General features: G+C 36.9%; 1 protein-coding gene across 16 annotated transcripts in view; it reads left to right on the forward strand.

Annotated features, from left to right (window-relative positions):
* The window catches only part of ATP11B (ATPase phospholipid transporting 11B (putative)), a 121,137-nt gene that overhangs the window by 51,438 nt on the left and 49,808 nt on the right, over positions 1-19,891 (forward strand). For all 16 annotated transcript variants that reach the window (XR_015162212.1, XR_015162202.1, XR_015162205.1 and 13 more), the window contains 8 exons: positions 380-577; positions 2,722-2,964; positions 3,561-3,736; positions 4,952-5,020; positions 6,790-6,863; positions 10,002-10,105; positions 13,319-13,500; positions 14,968-15,171. Coding sequence is in view for 8 of the 16 variants with exons in the window: in XM_086395850.1 (XP_086251976.1) it covers positions 380-577; positions 2,722-2,964; positions 3,561-3,736; positions 4,952-5,020; positions 6,790-6,863; positions 10,002-10,105; positions 13,319-13,500; positions 14,968-15,171 (1,250 nt within the window). In the remaining 8 variants the exon portion in view is untranslated. The remainder of the gene's footprint in view (positions 1-379; positions 578-2,721; positions 2,965-3,560; positions 3,737-4,951; positions 5,021-6,789; positions 6,864-10,001; positions 10,106-13,318; positions 13,501-14,967; positions 15,172-19,891) is intronic.

Consider the following 19,891-nt stretch of genomic DNA (forward strand, 5'->3'; position numbering starts at 1 on the left):
TCAGGAAGATCCCCTGACTGACAAGAATGGCAACCCATTCTTGTCTAGAAAATTACAGGGACAGTGGAGTTTGGCGGGCTACAGTCCATGGTGTTGCAGAGTCAGACCTGACTGAGCAGCTGGGCACAGGCTTGTGCATAGGCACAGAAAGTAACAAATTAAGTAATTTGGTTTTAATCTTTTTTCCTTTCTCTTTAAGATTCTAAAGAGCAATAAATGTGTTGAAAGGACAATTCAATAAATGAATTTCAATTCATGAGGCTATTCTGTTTCAGAATATAGTTAATAGTCTATTTAAATGTGAAACTGATTATTTTCTTCAGTGATGATAAAGAAATTCTCATATTTTTTCTTACCAAAAATCATTTTTTTCCCACAGATTCTGAAATTTATTTCAGACTTCCTTGCTTTTTTGGTACTCTACAATTTCATCATTCCAATTTCATTATACGTGACAGTGGAACTGCAAAAATTTCTTGGATCATTTTTTATTGGCTGGGATCTTGATCTCTATCATGAAGAATCAGATGAGAAAGCTCAAGTCAATACTTCTGATCTGAATGAAGAACTTGGACAGGTAAAAATGATCCTTTTGTTTTTCTAATTTGTTATTTTTATCAAAACAATAAATGTACAAAAACTAATAAAACTAAATATTACAAAACTTATACTAAAAAACAGCCCCACTTTCTTTGCTCCACACCTTGTTTGTTGTTTCCCATTTTGAAATCTTAAACTGTTCTTCATTATTTAGCATTGTATTTTTATATGGTATTCTTTCTGGATTTTTAAAGTTGAGACATTATTTACTATGAAATATAAAGATATAACCCTTACACTATTCCTTCTACACACATCTCCAGACATATACCCACTTTGCCTCTCCAATAGCTCCCCAATATTGTTAAATCACAATTTGGGATTTAATAAATATTCACTTACTGACATTATTAGAACTGTTTTGTTATAGTTTATTAACTCCTAGTTCTCTCTGTGTGCTGTGTAGTACTATAATTACATTTTTCCTATGTATTTTGGTTTTGTTAGACTTAATTGTTCTATTTTTTCATTCTCTTAATTTCCATTTACCACAAACAAATCTGATGAGTGTATGAACCATCTCTCACATATGCAAACACAGCAGGTAATCTAGGATTTCCTTTCTCTTTTTTATTCTGTTGCTCGCTTTCTCTTTTGAAGCCTTTCATTTTTCTGCTTCAATTTGGACTTCTTTCTGGACCAGCTTCTCAGCTGTCACCCTGGACTTCCTTTTCCATCACCCTAGAACTTCCCTTGTCTCCCATCTGTTTTAAATTTCCTGCCCTCTGCTTCCCATGTCTTCCCACCTGTTGCTTATTCTCTTATTTTGGTGGACCACATCTTCTAATAACTTCTTCGGAAAGGATGCATAAGATGGATATATTTTGAGTTTTTGCATGTCTAAAAATATCTTTATTCCCTTCTTACACTTGATTAATAATTTAGGTTGAGAATTATTTTTCCTCAATATTTTCAAAAGCAGTTCTCCATTTTTTTCCTGGCTTCCAGTGTTTCTATGAGAAATCCAATCCTATTCTGAGTCTCAGTTTTTCTATGTGATCTGTTGTTTTGTTTCTGGAAACGTTAATGTTTACAATCTTCTCTTTGTGCAATGAATCTGAAATTTTATGATGATACACCTTGGTGTCTTTTTTTACTCCCTTTGGGCAAAGAACTCCAAGTCCTCTTAATCTAGAAACATGTCCTTCACTTCGAGGAATTTTCCTTATTTCTTTAGTAACAAGTCTGTTTCTGTTTTGTGGAATTTTATTTCTGAAATTTATTAATTTGGGTGTCAGACCATTTATCCTAATTTCCTAATTCTCTTTGAATTTTCATCTCCGTGTTTTTATAATACGGTTTCTGGGAGAAGTCATGCACTTTTATCTTTCCACCTATCTTTTGGTTTATTTCTATGATAATATTTTAAATTTCTAATATTATAGTATATCAGAACAGTGTGTTTGTTTGGCTGTGCCCTGTGGTTTGCAGGATCTTAGTTCATCAGTTCTGCTGTAATGTGACATATCCATTACTAAAAATCACTGTGCTGTGTAAAATTACTTACTAAAAACCACAGGGTTTATGGGAAAATGGGATTGGGGTATAACATAAACTTTGTCAGTAATACATTTAAAATGAAAAGGGAGGAACCTAATGACAACAGTACTTGCTAAATTATTAAGAAATACAATAAATATGGTAAATACAATAAATAAGTACTACAATAAATACGGCACTTTATGAAAAAGACCTAAAGTATACTTGTAGAAGTGGCCATCAGAAGTATTGCAGCTGGTTTTTGTGTGTTATTTGAATTTATTTATTTGGCTGATGGGTCTTGGTTTTAGCATGTGGGGGCATTCAAGATCTTATGATCTTTCAGTTGCGGCATGTGGAATATAGTTCCCTGACCAGGAACTATTTCTGCTGTTGATTCAACAAAAACTATCAGTCCCCTCTATAGATGAACGTAACTCTAAAGATGCCACAGACTTAGAAAAGTCTATAAATTTTAAATGTTTTGTGTTACCCTGCATCATTAATTATTTGTACTCTCAACATGAGTATATCAATGTTAATAGGTAAACAACATCAGGAGACAGAGGGCAGCTTTTTTTTTTTTTTTTTGTCTAATATAAGACCCTGAACAGAAAAGTTTGTTTTCTTTTCTATCTCTAGGTGGAGTATGTGTTTACAGACAAAACTGGTACACTGACAGAAAACGAGATGCAGTTTCGGGAATGTTCAATTAATGGTACAAAATACCAAGAAATCAATGGTAGACTTGTATCTGAAGGACCAACACCAGACTCTTCAGAAGGAAACTTATCTTATCTTACTAGTTTATCCCATGTTAACAATTTATCCCATCTTGCAGCCGGTTCCTCCTTTAGAACCAGTCCTGAAAATGGAACTGAACTAGTAAGCAATTTTTAAGTTAATAAATAGGAATTTCATTTGAAATGGTAGTTCTTTGTAGTTGGTGGGTTGTAGGAGAAAATGTTTTAAATGTTAGTGGGGCAAGAAATACACATTTGAAATGTTTATACTTTGGTTCAGCATTGAGAATTTATAGTCATAAGCAAACTTAAATTGTCACTTATTATGTATCTACTTTAGTTCTCTAGGTGTTTAAATGAGACTAAGTTAAGGAATGCGCTTCTGCCTTGAAGTAAATAAGACTTTGTTAAGGAACACAGCTTAAATTTATTTAATACCTTTTCCATCTCAGTTCTGCCACAAAATAGTTTTTACCTTTACTTGCAATTTGGTTATGTCTACTGAAAAGATAGTCAGATGTTAAAGGGTCATAAGCAAACATGATGTCTTAACTCTTTGGAGTCAGAAGCAGCCAGCTAGCTATTGCTTATGCAATTCAAGATTATAGCACTCTTGTTCTACATCTTTATCAAATTACAAACTGTATTTAATGGCATTTTTTAGAATTTTGTTTCTGGTTTCCCACATGTTATTTGGTATTGGTATTTTTATTGTGAATATTAATTATGTTTCTGCAGATTAAAGAACATGATCTCTTCTTTAAAGCAGTCAGTCTCTGTCACACTGTGCAGATTAGCAGTGTTCAGACTGATAGCATTGGTGATGGTCCCTGGCAGTCCAGCTTTGCACCTGCCCAGTTGGAGTACTATGCATCTTCACCAGATGAAAAGGCTCTCGTGGAAGCTGCTGCAAGGTAGTTTAAGTATAATTTTCAAATCTTCAGAAAAATACCTTTTAAATAAAAGTGTGAAAATACAAGAAAATACTTTTAAATTCTCAGACAAAAAAGCACATAAAAATATTCTACATAAGAATGTGAAATGTCATTAATTTTGTTGTCAAGCTTGCATTAAGTCGTATTTTGAAGAGATCTCTTTAAAAGTCTACTGCATTCTGCATGTGTGCTCAGTCCTGTCTGACTTTGTGACCCTACAGACTGTAGCCTGCCAGATTCCTCTGTCTGTGGGATTTCCCAGGAAAGAATACTGGAATAGTTTGCCATTTCCTCCTCCGAGGGATCTTCCCAACCCAGGGACCGAACCTGCATCTCCTGCACTGGCAGGCAGATTCTTTACCTGCTGAGCCATCGCGGAATACCCATACCCAAAGTTAACAACAAGCCAAAGTAATTTTGTTACATAAATTTTAACACATTTATTATAGGCTAGCAGTGTTATCAAATAATGGCACTTCTACTGGTCCTTTCATTGCTTCAGTCTTCTGATGGCAAGTTTTACTCTGACAGCAGAAGTAGTGTTGTAGTAGGTCCAGGCACCACTAGCTACTGTCTGATTGCTATGAAATATGTTGTGAGAAATACTTGTGTGTGTATTGTTTTGTACCAACTCTAATCCTTTAAGTTCTTAAAAATAATGCTATATATTCTCAAAGGAAATACTTTAATACATCTTAAACTTATATTTTAAATGTTTTTACTCAAGTCATATCGTAAAATATGAAATGTTGTTCAGTTGCCCAGTCATGTCCAACTCTTTGCAACCCCATGGACTGCAGCATGCCAGGCCTTCTGTCTCTCACCATCTCCTAGAGTTTGCCCAAGTTTATGTCCACTGACTCAATGATGCCATCCAACCATCTCATACTCTGTTGCCCTCTTCTTCTGCCTTCAATCTTTCCCAGCATCAGGGCCTTTTCCAGTGAGTAGCTGTTTGCATCAGGCAGCCAAACTACTGGAGCTTCAGCTTCAGCATCAGTCCTTCGAATGAGTATTTAAGGTTGATTTGCTTTAGGACTGACTGGTTTGATCTCCTTGCTGTCCAAGGGACTGTGGAAGAGTCTTCTCTAGCACCAGTTTGAAAGCATCAATTCTTTGGCACTGTGCCTGCCTTCTTTATGGTCCACCTCTCATCCTTTATATCTTATATTTCTTTCTTCTTTTATTTCCTAGATTTGGCATCGTGTTTGTTGGTAATTCTGGAGAAATTATGGAAGTTAAAACTCTTGGAAAACTGGAACGGTAATTTTTTTCTATATGTAATTTTCTATGTATTGAATACTATAGAACAGGAATCGGTAAAGTGACCCAGAAGCCAGATCTGGCCTACAGCTTGTTTTTGTATAGCCTGTAGACTAAATTGCATTTTTAAAATGTTTTCAGAAACAAAAATGCAACAGAGATCATATATGATGTTCAAAGCCTAAAGTATTTGCTATCTGGCACCTTAAAAGTTTACCAAGGCCTGCTCTAGAATGATGTCAGTATTACATTGTATCTCATCACAATAATAATATAATGGTCTGAATCTTTCATCTGTACTTTAGCTTAACGGTCCTTGAATTTACTTATGTGTTTATTTTTACATGTAAAGGTAATGAGTTTTATGTTTCTACTCACTAAACAAAAATTTCTTTATCTTTCCAATGATTTTTATCTTTCAAACATTAAGGAACTGTTGTATCATTTCCAATACTTCTACTGTTGGATAAAGTAGTCCATTCTTATCATATTCATATATCTTTTGTGGTTTTTATCAGTTCTGATCACATCTCAGCTCCAGCCCTGCTTGTCCAAACTATGCTTTTCTGAACTAAATAGTGCCCAGTCTTTGACCACTTCTATCTGGGACCCTGTCTAGCTCATTTTATCAACTTCCACACTTGACCATCAGACACCAAATTCTTCTGCAGCTCCCTAGAGAGATCTTCCCCGTACCCACCCCGCCGCCCCGCAGCTGTCCTGTCCTGGGTTTAGAATCACTGCTATAATGAGCCTCTGTTACTAATGTGAGGGCTTATATTTCTCAGATGTGTTTGGTCAGAAAAAAGGGTTTAGAATCAGTCACCCTTTTTAGTGAGGAAACATGAAGCTGGGCAGATATGCATTCCAATCCTTGCTCTGCCACTCATATGCTTATTTGGCTTAGGCAAATGAATATGCCTTTCTGAGTATAATAGTCTTCATCTGTAAAGTGAGATAAGACCTACATCCTTTGGTTTTCATGGGTGTTAAATGATAGAAGGTATGTAAAGTATGTGGCATTCCATTAAGTATTAGACTGACCAAAATGGTCATTCACGTTTTCCCATGAGATCTTTTGGCAAAACCTGAATGAACTTTTTCTCCAATCCAGTACTTAATAAAAGTCTGTTCCTTCTTTTTCTATCTTGTTAATTGACTCATGATCCATCATCTTAAAAAATATAGTTGAGATTAATTTCTTGTTCTGAATTAACCATTTTATCTCTTATGGGGGTTCTTTCCAAATAGTCACTTCAGTTCAGTCGCTCAGTCATGTCCGACTCTTTGCGACCCCATGAATGGCAGCACACCAGGCCTCCCTGTCTGTCACCATCTCCCGGAGTTCACTCACACTCACGTCCATTGAGTCAGTGATGCCATCCAGCCATCTCATCATCAGTTGTCCCCTTCTCCTCCTGCCCCCAATCCCTCCCAGCATCAGAGTTTTTCCAATGAGTCAACTCTTCACATGAGGTGGCCAAAGTACTGGAGTTTCAGCTTTAGCATCATTCCTTCCAAAGAAATCCCAGGGCTGATCTCCTTTGAATGGACTGGTTGGATCTCCTTGCAGTCCAAGGGACTCTCAAGAGTCTTCTCCAACACCACAGTTCAAAAGCATCAATTCTTCAGCACTCAGCTTTCTTCACAGTCCAACTCTCACATCCATACATGACCACTGGAAAAACCATAGCCTTGACTAGACTAATAGTCACTTAATATTATTCAAAAAAGTAAAGATTTTGTCTTTCTTATTTTTTTTCACTTAGATACAAGCTGCTTCATATTTTGGAATTTGATCCAGATCGTAGAAGAATGAGTGTAATTGTTCAAGCACCTTCAGGTAACAAATCTAAACTTTTATGAATTTGTACTTATTTAATATTGTATTTGAATTGGTTTGCCATTCCCTTCTCCAGTGGACCCCATGAACAGTATGAAAAGGCAAAATGATAGGATACTGAAAGAGAAACTCCCCAGGTCAGTAGGTGCCCAATATGCTACTGGAGATCAGTGGAGAAATAACTCCGGAAAGAATAAAGCAATGGAGCCAAAGCAAAAACCAATACCCAGTTGTGGATGTGACTGGTGATAGAAGCAAGGTCCAATGCTGTAAAGAGCAATATTGCATAGGAACCTGGAATGTCAGGTCCATGAATCAAGGCAAATTGGAAGTGGTCAAACAGGAGATGGCAAGAGTGAATGTCAACATTCTAGGAATCAACGAACTGAAATGGACTGGAATGGGTGAATTTAACTCAGATGACCATTATATCTACTACTGCGGACAGGAATCCCCTCAGAAGAAATGGAGTAGCCATCATGGTCAACAAAAGAGTCCAAAATGAAGTACTTGGATGCAATCTCAAAAACAACAGAATGATCTCTGTTCGTTTCCAAGGCAAACCATTCAATATCACAGTAACCCAAGTCTATGCCCCAACCAGTAACGCTGAAGAAACTGAAGTTGAACGGTTCTCTGAAGACCTACAAGACCTTTTAGAACTAACACCCAAAAAAGATGTTCTTTTCATTATAGGGGACTGGAATGCAAAAGTAGGAAGTCAAGAAACACCTGGAGTAACAGGCAAATTTGGCCTTAGAATAGGGAATGAAGCCGGGCAAAGACTAATAGAGTTTTGCTAAGAAAATGCACTGGTCATAGCAAACACCCTCTTCCAACAGCACAAGAGAAGACTCTACACATGGACATCACCAGATGGTCAACACTGAAATCAGATTGATTATATTCTTTCAAGACACAGATGGAGAAGCTCTATACAGTCAACAAAAACAAGACCAGGAGCTGACTGTGGCTCGGATCATGAACTCCTTATTACCAAATTCAGACTGAAATTGAAGAAAGTAGTGAAAACCACTAGACCATCAAATCCCTTATGATTATACAGTGGAAGTGAGAAATAGATTTAAGGGCCTAGATCTGATAGATAGAGTGCCTGATGAACTACGGAATGAGGTTCGTGACATTGTACAGGAGACAGGGATCAAGACCATCCCCATGGAAAAGAAATGCAAAAAAGCAAAATGGCTGTCTGAGGAGGCCTTACAAATAGCTGTGAAAAGAAGAGAAGCGAAAAGCAAAGGAGAAAAGGAAAGATATAAGCATCTGAATGCAGAGTTCCAAAGAATAGCAAGAAGAGATAAGAAAGCCTTCTTCAGCGATCAGTGCAAAGAAATAGCGGAAAACAACAGAATGGGAAAGACTAGGGATCTCTTCAAGAAAATCAGAGATACTAAGGGAACATTTCATGCAAAGATGGGCTCGATAAAGGACAGAAATGGTATGGACCTAACAGAAGCAGAAGATATTAAGAAGAGGTGGCAAGAATACACTGAAGAACTGTCCAAAAAAGATCTTCAGGACCCAGATAATCACAATGGTGTGATCATTCACCTAGAGCCAGACACCCTGGAATGTGAAGTCAAGTGGGCCTTAGAAAGCATCACTACGAACAAAGCTAGTGGAGGTGATGAAATTCCAGTGGAGCTATTTCAAATCCTGAAAGATGATGCTGTGAAAGTGCTGCACTCAATATGCCAGCAAATTTGGAAGACTCGTCAGTGGCCACAGGACTGGAAAAGGTCAGTTTTCATTCCAATCCCAAAGAAAGGCAATGCCAAAGAATGCTCAAACTACCGCACAATTGCACTCATCTCACACACTAGTAAAGTAATGCTCAAAATTCTCCAAGCCAGACTTCAGCAATACGTGAACCGTGAACTTCCTGATGTTCAAGCTGGTTTTAGAAAAGACAGAGGAACCAGAGATCAAATTGCCAACATCCGCTGGATCGTGGAAAAAGCAAGAGAGTTCCAGAAAAACATCTATTTCTGCTTTATTGACTATGCCAAAGCCTTTGACTGTGTGGATCACAATAAACTGTGGAAAATTCTTCAAGAGATGGGAATACCAGACCACCTGACCTGCCTCTTGAGAAACCTGTATGCAGATTAGGAAGCAACAATTAGAACGGGACATGGAACAACAAACTGGTTCCAAATAGGAAAAGGAGTACATCAAGGCTGTATATTGTCACCCTGTTTATTTAACTTATATGCTGAGTACATCATGAGAAACGCTGGACTGGAAGAAGCACAAGCTGGAATCAAGATTGCCAGGAGAAATATCAATAACCTCACATATGCAGATGACACCACCCTTATGGCAGAAAGTGAAGAGGAACTAAAAAGCCTCTTGAGGAAAGTGAAAGAGGAGAGTGAAAAAGTTGGATTAAAGCTCAACGTTCAGAAAACGAAGATCATGGCATGTGGTCCCATCACTTCATGGGAAATAGATGGGGAAACAGTGGAAGTAATGTCAGACTTTATTTTTCTGGGCTCCAAAATCACTGCAGATGGTTACTGCAGCCATGAAATTCAAAGATGCTTACTCCTTGGAAGGAAAGTTATGACCAACCTAGATAGCATATTCAAAAGCAGAGACATTACTTTGCCAACAAAGGTCCATCTAGTCAAGGCTATGGTTTTTCCAGTGGTCATGTATGGATGTGAGAAGTTGGACTGTGAAGAAGGCTGAGTGCCGAAGAATTGATGCTTTTGAACTGTGGTGTTGGAGAAGACTCTTGGGAGTCCCTTGGACTGCAAGGAGATCCAACCAGTCCATTCTAAAGGAGATCAGTCCTGGGTGTACTTGGAAGGAATGATGCTGAAGCTGAAACTCCACCTCATGCGAAGAGTTGACTCATTGGAAAAGACTCTGATGCTGGGAGGGATTAGGGGCAGGAGGAGAAGGGGATGACAGAGGATGAGATGACTGGATGGCATCACTGAATCGATGGACGTGAGTCTGAGTGAACTCCGGGAGTTGGTAATGGACAGGGAGGCCTGGCGTGCTGCAATTTATGGGATTGCAAGAGTCGGACATGACTGAGCGACTGAACTGAACTGAACTGAATATTGTATCTAATACAATTTTTTAAATGTTCATTTTTCTTTTTAGGTGAGAAGCTTTTATTTGTTAAAGGCGCTGAATCATCAATTCTCCCTGAATGTATAGGTGGAGAAATAGAAAAAACCAAAATTCATGTAGATGAATTTGCTTTGGTAAGTGGAAATTTCTCTGATTTAAAAACCATTAAAAATATATATGAAAGATATTTGCATTAGTATTTTATCAAAAATTACAGTAATTCTGTAGTTCTGTTACATTATGTGTTGGTTCCTCATTCTTTGGTTAAATACTGACCTTTTAACCTGCAAACATATATCTTCTGTTTGAACCTATTACAGCCAGAGTACTTATGGCTTTAAGGACCCCTCAAATTGCTGCATTATAAAAGGAGGGATTTCCCTAGTGGTCCAGTTATTAAGACTTTGGTTCCACTGCAGGGGGCACAGATTTTTATTCCTGGTCAGGGAATTAAGATTCCCACACAGCACAGCCAAAAAAAAGGAGGGGGTTATACAAAAAAATCTCAAGAATGTGTAGAACTAGAACCCTCATACACGCTATGGAAATATAAATGATATGGCCAACTTTAGAAATAGTTTTACAGTTACTCGTGCAACACAGAATAATACAGAGTTACTATATGAGTCAAGGTATACATCCATAGAATTGAAAATATACATCTAACAAAAACTTGGACACAAATGTTTGTAGCAGCTTTATTCCTAATAGCTAAAAACATGGAAAAACCCAAATGTCTGTCAACTGATGAATGGATTAAACAGTGTCCTATCTGTATAATGGAGTGTTAATTGGCCATTAAAAGAAATGATGTTCCTTTGTTAAGTGAAAGAAGCTAGTCACAAAAGGCCACATATTCTGTTTATATGAAAATCCAGAATAAGCCAATTCATAGAGCCAGAAATCAGATTAGTAGTTGCCGGGAGCTGGAGTAAGGGGGAAAAGGGAAGCGTCTGCTAATGAGTATGGAATTCCTTTTGAAGGTGATGAAAATGTTCTGGAATCAGATAGTCATGATTGCATGACTTCATGAGTACACTAAGGACCAGCTAATTGTACTCTTTAAAGTGAATTATGGTATGTGACTTATGTCCCTCTTAATAAAAGAATGTAGGAGAATCTTACAAAAATAAAGTGCTACAGTTCATGTGAAGAGGAAACTTATTAAGCAGTTCTATCTCAGTCTTAGAGCTTCATGATCTCTCATTTCTGCATTTCTGTAAATGTTTGCTCCATACTTATCTCTATACATCTGCCTCTTTACAGTTTCTTCTCTCCCATTACTTATTTTCTAATTGTTTATGGTCTAGTTCATCTACCACACTGTAACATCTGTAAGAACAAAGATATTCTACTTTTCTGTCATTTTAATATCTAGAACAATGCTTTCACTAAGCTGGGACTCAACAAATACTTGTTGCGGAATGAATTAATTTCATTTGTTTATAACTCTGATAGTCTCTTGACTTATTTAAGAGAAACAGGTGTTTATAAATATAGGTCATATGTAAATCAAGGAAAGCCAATATTTAGAAATCTACTAAGTAGTGACCTGCCTCTTGAGAAATCTGTATGCAGGTCAGGAAGCAACAGTTAGAACTGGACATGAAACAACAGACTGGTTCCAAATAGGAAAAGGAGTACGTCAAGGCTGTATATTGTCACCCTGCTTGTTTAACTTATATGCAGAGTACATCATGAGAAACACTGACTGGAAGAAGCACAAGCTGCAATCAAGATTGCCGGGAGAAATATCAGTAACCTCACATATGCAGATGACACCACCCTTATGGCAGAAAGTAAAGAGGAACTCAAAAGCCTCTTGATGAAAGTGAAAGTGGAGAGTGAAAAAGTTGGCTTAAAGCTCAACATTCAGAAAACGAAGATCATGGCATCTGGTCCCATCACTTCATGGGAAATAGATGGAGAAACAGTGTCAGACTTTATATTTTTGGGCTTCAAAATCACTGCAGATGGTTACTGCAGCCATGAAATTCAAAGATGCTTACTCCTTGGAAGGAAAGTTATGTCCAACCTAGATAGCATATTCAAAAGCAGAGACATTACTTTGCCAACAAAGGTCCGTCTAGTCAAGGCTATGGTTTTTCCAGTAGTCATGTATGGATGTGAGAGTTGGACTGTGAAGAAGGCTGAGCGCTGAAGAATTGATGCTTTTGAACTGTGGTGTTGGAGAAGACTCTTGGGAGTCCCTTGGACTGCAAGGAGATCCAACCAGTCCATTCTAAAGGAGATCAGCCCTGTAATGTCTTTGGAAGGAATGATGCTAAAGCTGAAACTTCACTACTTTGGCCACCTCGTGCAAAGAGTTGACTCATTGGAAAAGACTCTGATGCTGGGAGGGATTGGGGGCAGGAGGAGAAGGGGACGACAGAGGATGAGATGGCTGGATGGCATCACTGACTCGATGGATGTGAGTCTGAGTGAATTCCAGAGTTGGTGATGGACAGGAAGGCCTGGCGTGCTGCGATTCATGGGGTCGCAAAAATTCGGACACGACTGAACGACTGAACTGAACTGAAGTAGTGTCATATAGTATTTTAAAACCTTTCCTTTCTGAGTCCTTTTATTAGAATCTTTATTTTGGGTTTTTGTGAGGAAAATGTAAGAAAAAGAACTTTTATAAGCTTTCAGAGTTAGATGCCAACTTTCAGATATTAACACCATAAGAAAAATTGATCCTTGGTACAATCAGATAATCAAACATGTATTCCTAAGTTTTGTATAATTCCAAATCACCAGTGAAGATACAATGATACAATTAAAAATCATTCATTCTGTGACTCTAGAAAAGTATTGGTTGGTTGATAATGACCACCTTACAGTCTTCTTTATTTGAATTGTGAATTTGTCATACCATGAAGCCTCAGGAAATTATAGTCCCCTTTGCTTAAAAAAATTTTTTTAAGTAGATAAAAGTAAATTTTTAGTGGTTAAAACAAGAGAGTAGAACCTAGTGCTGCCTCTTTTGATTGGCCTGAAGGTACCTTTGTAGAACTTTTTACTTTCCTGGTAAAAAACGGTTCTAAAATTACAGATAGATCATGTTTATGAGCATGTCTAGGCTCTGTAATGTTCTACAATTCAGTGACCTTAATTATTATGAGCAACTTTTTAAGAACCCATCAGAAATTGAAAGAGCTATGATAATATGTATCCCACAATTCAGATGACTGTGGTTTTGTAACAGTTTCCTGACACTAGATGATGATAATTTTTAAATTTGATAGTTAATTTTTGGTAATGGTATCCTCAGTTTATTTTCAATAACTTTTTGATTCCCCATTAGTTATTTTCGTTCAATTTTGTCTTTAATTTTTCTCTTTTAGAAAGGGCTAAGAACTCTTTGTATGGCCTATAGGCAATTTACATCTAAAGAGTATGAGGAAATAAATAGACGTTTATTTGAAGCCAGGACTGCCTTGCAACAACGGGAAGAGAAATTGGCAGGTGTCTTCCAGTTCATAGAGAAAGACCTGATATTACTGGGAGCTACAGCAGTAGAAGACAAGTAAGTATCAGATAAATAGTCAGTGTCATTTTTCTCATAAGAATTTTTCTAACCAAATATTTGTAATACATGACAAACTCCACTTTTAACATTTTATAGTGACTTAATGTGTTTAAAATAAAAAGTTAAAGCTTTAATTTTTCCCAGTCAATACATATAATTTTTGTCCTAGTCAGCTATCTGAAATACTTGATAGAATCCAGCCATGTATAGTTTTAAGTTTTTAGACAACTGCTCCGTGTGCCATTCAAAGATTTTAAGCTCTTGCTTAATTCTCCAGCCTCACCTCCTGCCATTGCCACCTTCTGCTTTACATTTCAGCAGTACCAAACTGTTTTGTTTTCTGAACAACAGTGAAGACTGTTTTAAGTAAAACTGTTCTGTTTTTGCCTTTTACACTTTGTAAAGCTGTGCCTTCTGCCTGGATCATTTTTCTCTTATCCATCTATGAATACCCATTCATAAATTATAGTTCATATATTACCCGCACTCTAGGAAGATCTTTCCTGAGTCCTAACACTATTAAAAATTCTCTTCTTTGGGAAGCCTTCATGTTTTGTAGGTAGTTTCTGCTGTTGTCCTTGTGACAGTATATTACAGTTACTTATTTGAAGACTTTCTACTCTGTTAGCCTGTGAATTCCATGCCATCTGTTTATTCATTGCCTTTGTTCCCTAGCCTCTCTCTCCATGTATGTTTCACTTTCTTGAATTATTGAATTCTACAAATTAAGTATATTGTTAGGTTTTTTTCTACGACCTAGATCTAAGGTGTTTGCATTTTTTTAAGATCTAGTGTTTCATTTACTTTTCAGTGGTCCTTGTGAGATTTCTGAGGTTCTCTGAGGTTATGTAGACCTTTATTGTCTGCAGTCTGATTTTTGAACTACTGATTTAAGAGATTTTCTTATCAAAAAGAAAATCTCCTAATTTGAAATTTAAGACTTTTAAGAAATAAGTTTGTGAAGACTGTATAGTTAGTTGGTTTTATAAAAATCAACTTCAAAGTACAGTCTTAAAATACAAAGTTGTAGGTTTTATATTTAAGCTTACATAGTGCTCCAGCATATTAATACCCTGTGAGCTTCAAAAAACCAAATACGTTTACAGTAGTAGTATCTGTCACCAAAATGAAGAGGAAGGAAACTTAACAATTGTAAGAATGCATACATGTTCTCATCAAGGCAGTATTGACCCAGGCGATTCGTATCTGTCACCTCAAATGCCCCACAACTCTGGAATGCCCGTTGTGACACATGTGTCAGCATAGAGTTGTAGATTTTGTATTAGCCAGGTGATCACTGATCTGGGTTATTCTTGTTTTTTCCCTAGTGGGAAAAAAAGTCGGTGGTTTTACTATACTGTAGCATTCCTAGGTTAAGGAGTTCAGAATTACCCTACTTGTACTATGTGGTTTACACTTAAAATTTGGTCAAAAAAGTATTCTCTGTGTTTCTTTTGTTTTCAGACTACAAGATAAAGTTCGAGAAACTATTGAAGCATTGAGAATGGCTGGTATCAAAGTATGGGTACTTACTGGAGATAAACATGAAACAGCTGTTAGTGTGAGTTTGTCATGTGGACATTTTCACAGAACCATGAACATCCTTGAACTTTTAAACCAGAAATCAGACAGTGAATGTGCTGAAAAATTGGGGCAGCTTGCCAGAAGGTAAGAATATAGTTACCTGCATCATGGAGTTCAGGGGTCAGGAAGCTATTGCCTGATGGACCCAAATATGGCCCACTGCCCTTTTTTATAGCCCATGTGCTCAAAATAACTTTCACATTTTTTTTCCTTATTGTTAATTCTTTATTGCATGCCTGTGTGCTCAGTTGTGTCCAACTCTTTGCAGCCCCCTGGACTGTAGCCCGCCAGGCTCCTCTGTCCTTGGGATTTCCCAGGCAAGAATACTGGAGTGGGTTGCCATTTCCTCCTCCAGGGGATCTTCCTGATCCAAAGATGGAACCTGGGTCTCCTGTGTCTCCTGCATTGGCAGGTGGATTCTTTTCCTTTATTGGGGTGGTGCAATCTCAGAACATGATGACTGAAGGTAAATGGGTAGTCACATTTTTTAATGGATGAAAAAGAAGTCAAAGAAGAGTAATATTTCATAGTGTGAAAATTACATGAAATTAAAAATTTAATGTACTTAAATTTTATTGGAACAGAGCCACATTGTTTCATTTACACATCAGCAAAGGCTTTTGTGCTCCAACAGCACAATTGAGTAATTGGGACAGAGCACTTTTATCATTTCTCATTGCTATTTGATATACTGCAAATCACAATGACACAGTTATAGCTCATTGTTTTCTGTGCCACACTGCTGTATGGCAGTTTGGTATATTTTTATTGTCAGTATTTAACTGTCATGTCCAACATAAAAAGAAAAATGGACTTTTAATATCATACTCTTAAAGCACAGTAGAGTGTTGATTATTTTATTATCAAGTTAGATGGCAACGCATTATGTTTATTATTCAGTGACGATATGGTTTAATATACTGCCTGTTTCAGATATAATCAGATATGAACTAAAAATCTCATTACCGATGGTTCTTTTGTAATGTAAAATCTCATTACAGATCAGCATTAACAGATGGACATGTGCCAGCTGACTTTGATAGAGGACATGAACTTTGAACCCCAATTAAAATGTTCTTCCCCTAACAAGAAAAAGATTTCTGTTCTATTATTTTTAAAATTATATTTAATGATTATTATTAGATTTTTTTACTTAAAATTTTTATCAAAATTTGTTTCTTCTTTGGTAATGTAAGAACCTATATGATATCTTCAATTTAGTCTCATGGCCTGCAAAGCTTAAAATTGAAATATTTACTTCTGGTGCTGTATAGAAAACATTTACCAACCAGTGATACAGTTCACATGACCAGACTGGGGAATGCACATGCTTTTTACTGTTCAAAGATACTTTCATGAGTATATATGCTCTTAATTTGTTCTGTTTTTCTCTATATCTGCTTCTTTAGGTAGAACTTTTTTTAGGAGCCCTCATTTAACACAATTTCTTTAAATTTTATTTATTTATGGCCATGCTGCATGTCTTTATTGCTGTGCAAGCTTTTCTCTAGCAGTGAGCAGGCTTCTCATTGCAGTGGCTTCTTTGCTTCAGAGCATGGGCTCAAGGGCATGTGAGCTTCAGTAGTTGTGGCTCCTGGACTTCAGAGCACAGGCTCAGTAGTTGTGGTGCACAGGCTTAGTTGCCCTGCAGCCTGTGGAATCTTCCCAGATCATTGATCAACCTCTCCCCCCCCCCCCGCCCCCACCGTGTCTCCTCCATTGGCAGGCAGATTCTTCACCACTAAGCCACCAGGGGATCCCCAGTTTGTTTGTTTTTTTTTCTTTTTACCTTAAATAGGAGCGCTTCAGTGTAAGCATGAGGGTTACTTGTATGTAGGTATCTGAGATGTCCTACTGGTATTTGTCTTTGCAGTCTTATGATATTAATGCAGAAAAACAAATATGAAAAGATGATGGCCACAGTTGTCACTGTACATTCAGTGCTTTATTTATGTTTGTTATGCAGGGATTGATGTGATACTAAATTTTGGATTTTATCAGAGAAAAGCTTATTTAAGGAATGTTTTATTTTTTTAATATAAATTTATTTATTTTAATTGGAGGTTAATTACTTTACAATATTGTATTGGTTTTGCCATACATCAACATGAATCCACCATAGGTATATACGTGTTCCCCATCCTGAACCCCCCTCCCTCCTCCCTCCCCGTACCATCCCTCTGGGTCATCCCAGTGCACCAGCCCCAAGCATACAGTATCGTGCATCGAACCTGGACTGGCAATTCGTTTTAAAGAGACAGTACAACTTTCAGAAAGGTCTTTGCTTGAGCTCAAAAAGGTGGTTGATTTAGGTTAATGACACTGGTTTTGAAGCAATGCCAACACTATTGTGGCTACTTAAACATTTAAGGGCATAATGTTCAGAACTCCCTAAAATATACAAACTAATTGTTCAGAATCATTTGCTTCTTAAATATTACTCCTGATTATAAAAGTAATAAATACTCATTTTAAAAGCACTGAAAATAAGATATGATGATTAGTAATACAGCCATCTGAAGATAATTGTTATTTGTATTTTCAAATATTTTTAAGTCTTCTATATATGTGCTGGTGAGTCTGTTAAGATCATGGGTATTGTTCATTTCCCTTTTTGTACAAAAGTGTATTATATTTTGTATTATAAAGTGAATATTATACCTTAAAATTAATTTTAAGCTTGGTACGTGAAATGTATGTTTCAGAGATACCATTTTAGTGGAATATATTTTCTTCCTTTTCTTTTTTTCTTTTGCTGAGTCTCAAAGCTTGTGGGATATTAGTTCCCCAACCAGAGATTGAACCCAGATCTCTGCAGTGAGAGCACAGAGTCCTAACCACTGGACCACCAGGGAATTCCTGAAATATGTTTTCTGAGTTAACCATATAAGTCAATAGGATTTTGATTTACAGACTTTCAGGAAGTATCTGTTCTAAAAATCTTAGATATAGCAAAAGAATTCCATACCTTTGAAAGCTTTAGTGTATGTATCTAATCCTTCAAAAACACATTGATTGTCTCCTATGTAGGCATTTGGGATAGTCATATAAGGTGTGTTGTTTATTCCCAGAATACTTACAATGTGTCAGAAAAAAAAGAAGTAAATATATTGTCACAACCATCACAACTGAATTGTAACAAAGGCAAGAACAGAGAACTGTCTGTGGACCAAAGAGGGAAACTTAGCCCAAGTTTATCCTTGAAACAGCTCTGTACATTAGAACTCTGTACATTGGAACTCATGACTGTGTTGTCTCCTGTTTTGAGATGTAAACTTGTCAGAAAATAACACCAAGAAGCAAAGTGACCCGTGTATGCAAATTCCCAGAGCTGAGAGGCTCATTCAGGCAATTGATACTATCAATTGTAGCTAACTATGGCCAGGGAATGGAATAGATGGGAGAGGATGTGGGAAATATTGAAACATGAGGCTACAGAAGTAAGCAGATGCTACCTTACTGTGTGCCAGAACTATGAGGTGCTTTTCCATATTGCATAAATGTTACACCATGGATTGTGTATGCTGATTTATGAACCCTGTCCAGAGAAAAACCTAACTTAGTGTGCCTGGGAAGTGTTCCCAAGGAAAACTGATCTGATCTGTCCTACTCTTGGCTACTGCTGCTTCTGAGACCATGTGCTCAGGCAGTGCTTACACTGAATGTCTGTAGATAGCAGGGGTTGCCAAGTAAGTTCAGCCAATAGAGAGGAAAAATAGTCATTTTAGATGCTGATTTCAGGTATTGGAGAATTGATAAAGGAAGTATACATTTTTTTAAGTTTATATTGTAAAATGTTCATTGCTTTCCACTTACTATACAGTGCAACACTAGTTACTAGGCATATTATGAAGACATCATTTTAACTTACAGAAAAAATTTAAGTATTAGGAGACTGAAAATCATCAGTATGTTTAGTTTTCATAACTTGTCGCTCATTTAATAGTCTTCTTGCTTATCATTTAAAAATTGAGGGAATAGCTGCTATGGAAAATGGTATGGAAAAAATTTTAAATAGAACTACCATGTAATACAGCAGTTCCACTCCTGAGTATTTATACAAAGGAAATGAAGTCACTGTCTCAGAGAGATCCACACTTGTGTTCACTGCAACATTATTCACCATAGCCAAGAATGGCAACAACCTAAATATCCATTAATGTGTGTATGGACAGTGAAAATGTGATGTTCCTTCCACACATGAAGGAATATTATTCACCCATAAAAAAGAAAGAAATCTTGCTTTTTGTGATAACATGGATGAATCTTGACAACATTATGCTGAGTAAAATAAGTCAGACAGAGAGAAACACATACTTATATGTGAAATCTAAAAAAAAACAATGATAGAATGGTGATTGCCAGGAGCTGGGCTGTGGGGGAGATGGGGAGGTGATAATCTGAGGTACAAACTTCCAGCTTATATATAAGATGAATAAGTTCTGGGGATCTAATGTACAGTATGGTGGCTGTAATTAACAGTACTATATTATATATTTGAAAATTGTAAAGAGAGTAGCTCTCAAATCTTATCACTACAGACCAAAAAAAAGTTTTTACATGAAAAGATGGAGGTATTAACCCTATTGTAGTAATCATTTTTGCAGTATATATGTGTATCAGATCATGTTGTATACCTTAAACTTACATATATGTCAATAATATCTCAATAAAACTGAGAAAAAAAAATAAAATGAAAATGTATGGATGTTTCTCAGTAGCAGTCCTGCTATACTATGAACCCAGTGGTGAACTGTAGTATTTTCCCTTTGCTGAATTGAACACAGTGCTACTCTGAGTGCTG

Source organism: Bos grunniens, chromosome 1 (genome assembly GCF_055505025.1).
Source record: "Bos grunniens cultivar Pamir isolate PY7600 chromosome 1, Bosgru_T2T1.0, whole genome shotgun sequence".
Taxonomy (NCBI): domain Eukaryota; kingdom Metazoa; phylum Chordata; class Mammalia; order Artiodactyla; family Bovidae; genus Bos; species Bos grunniens.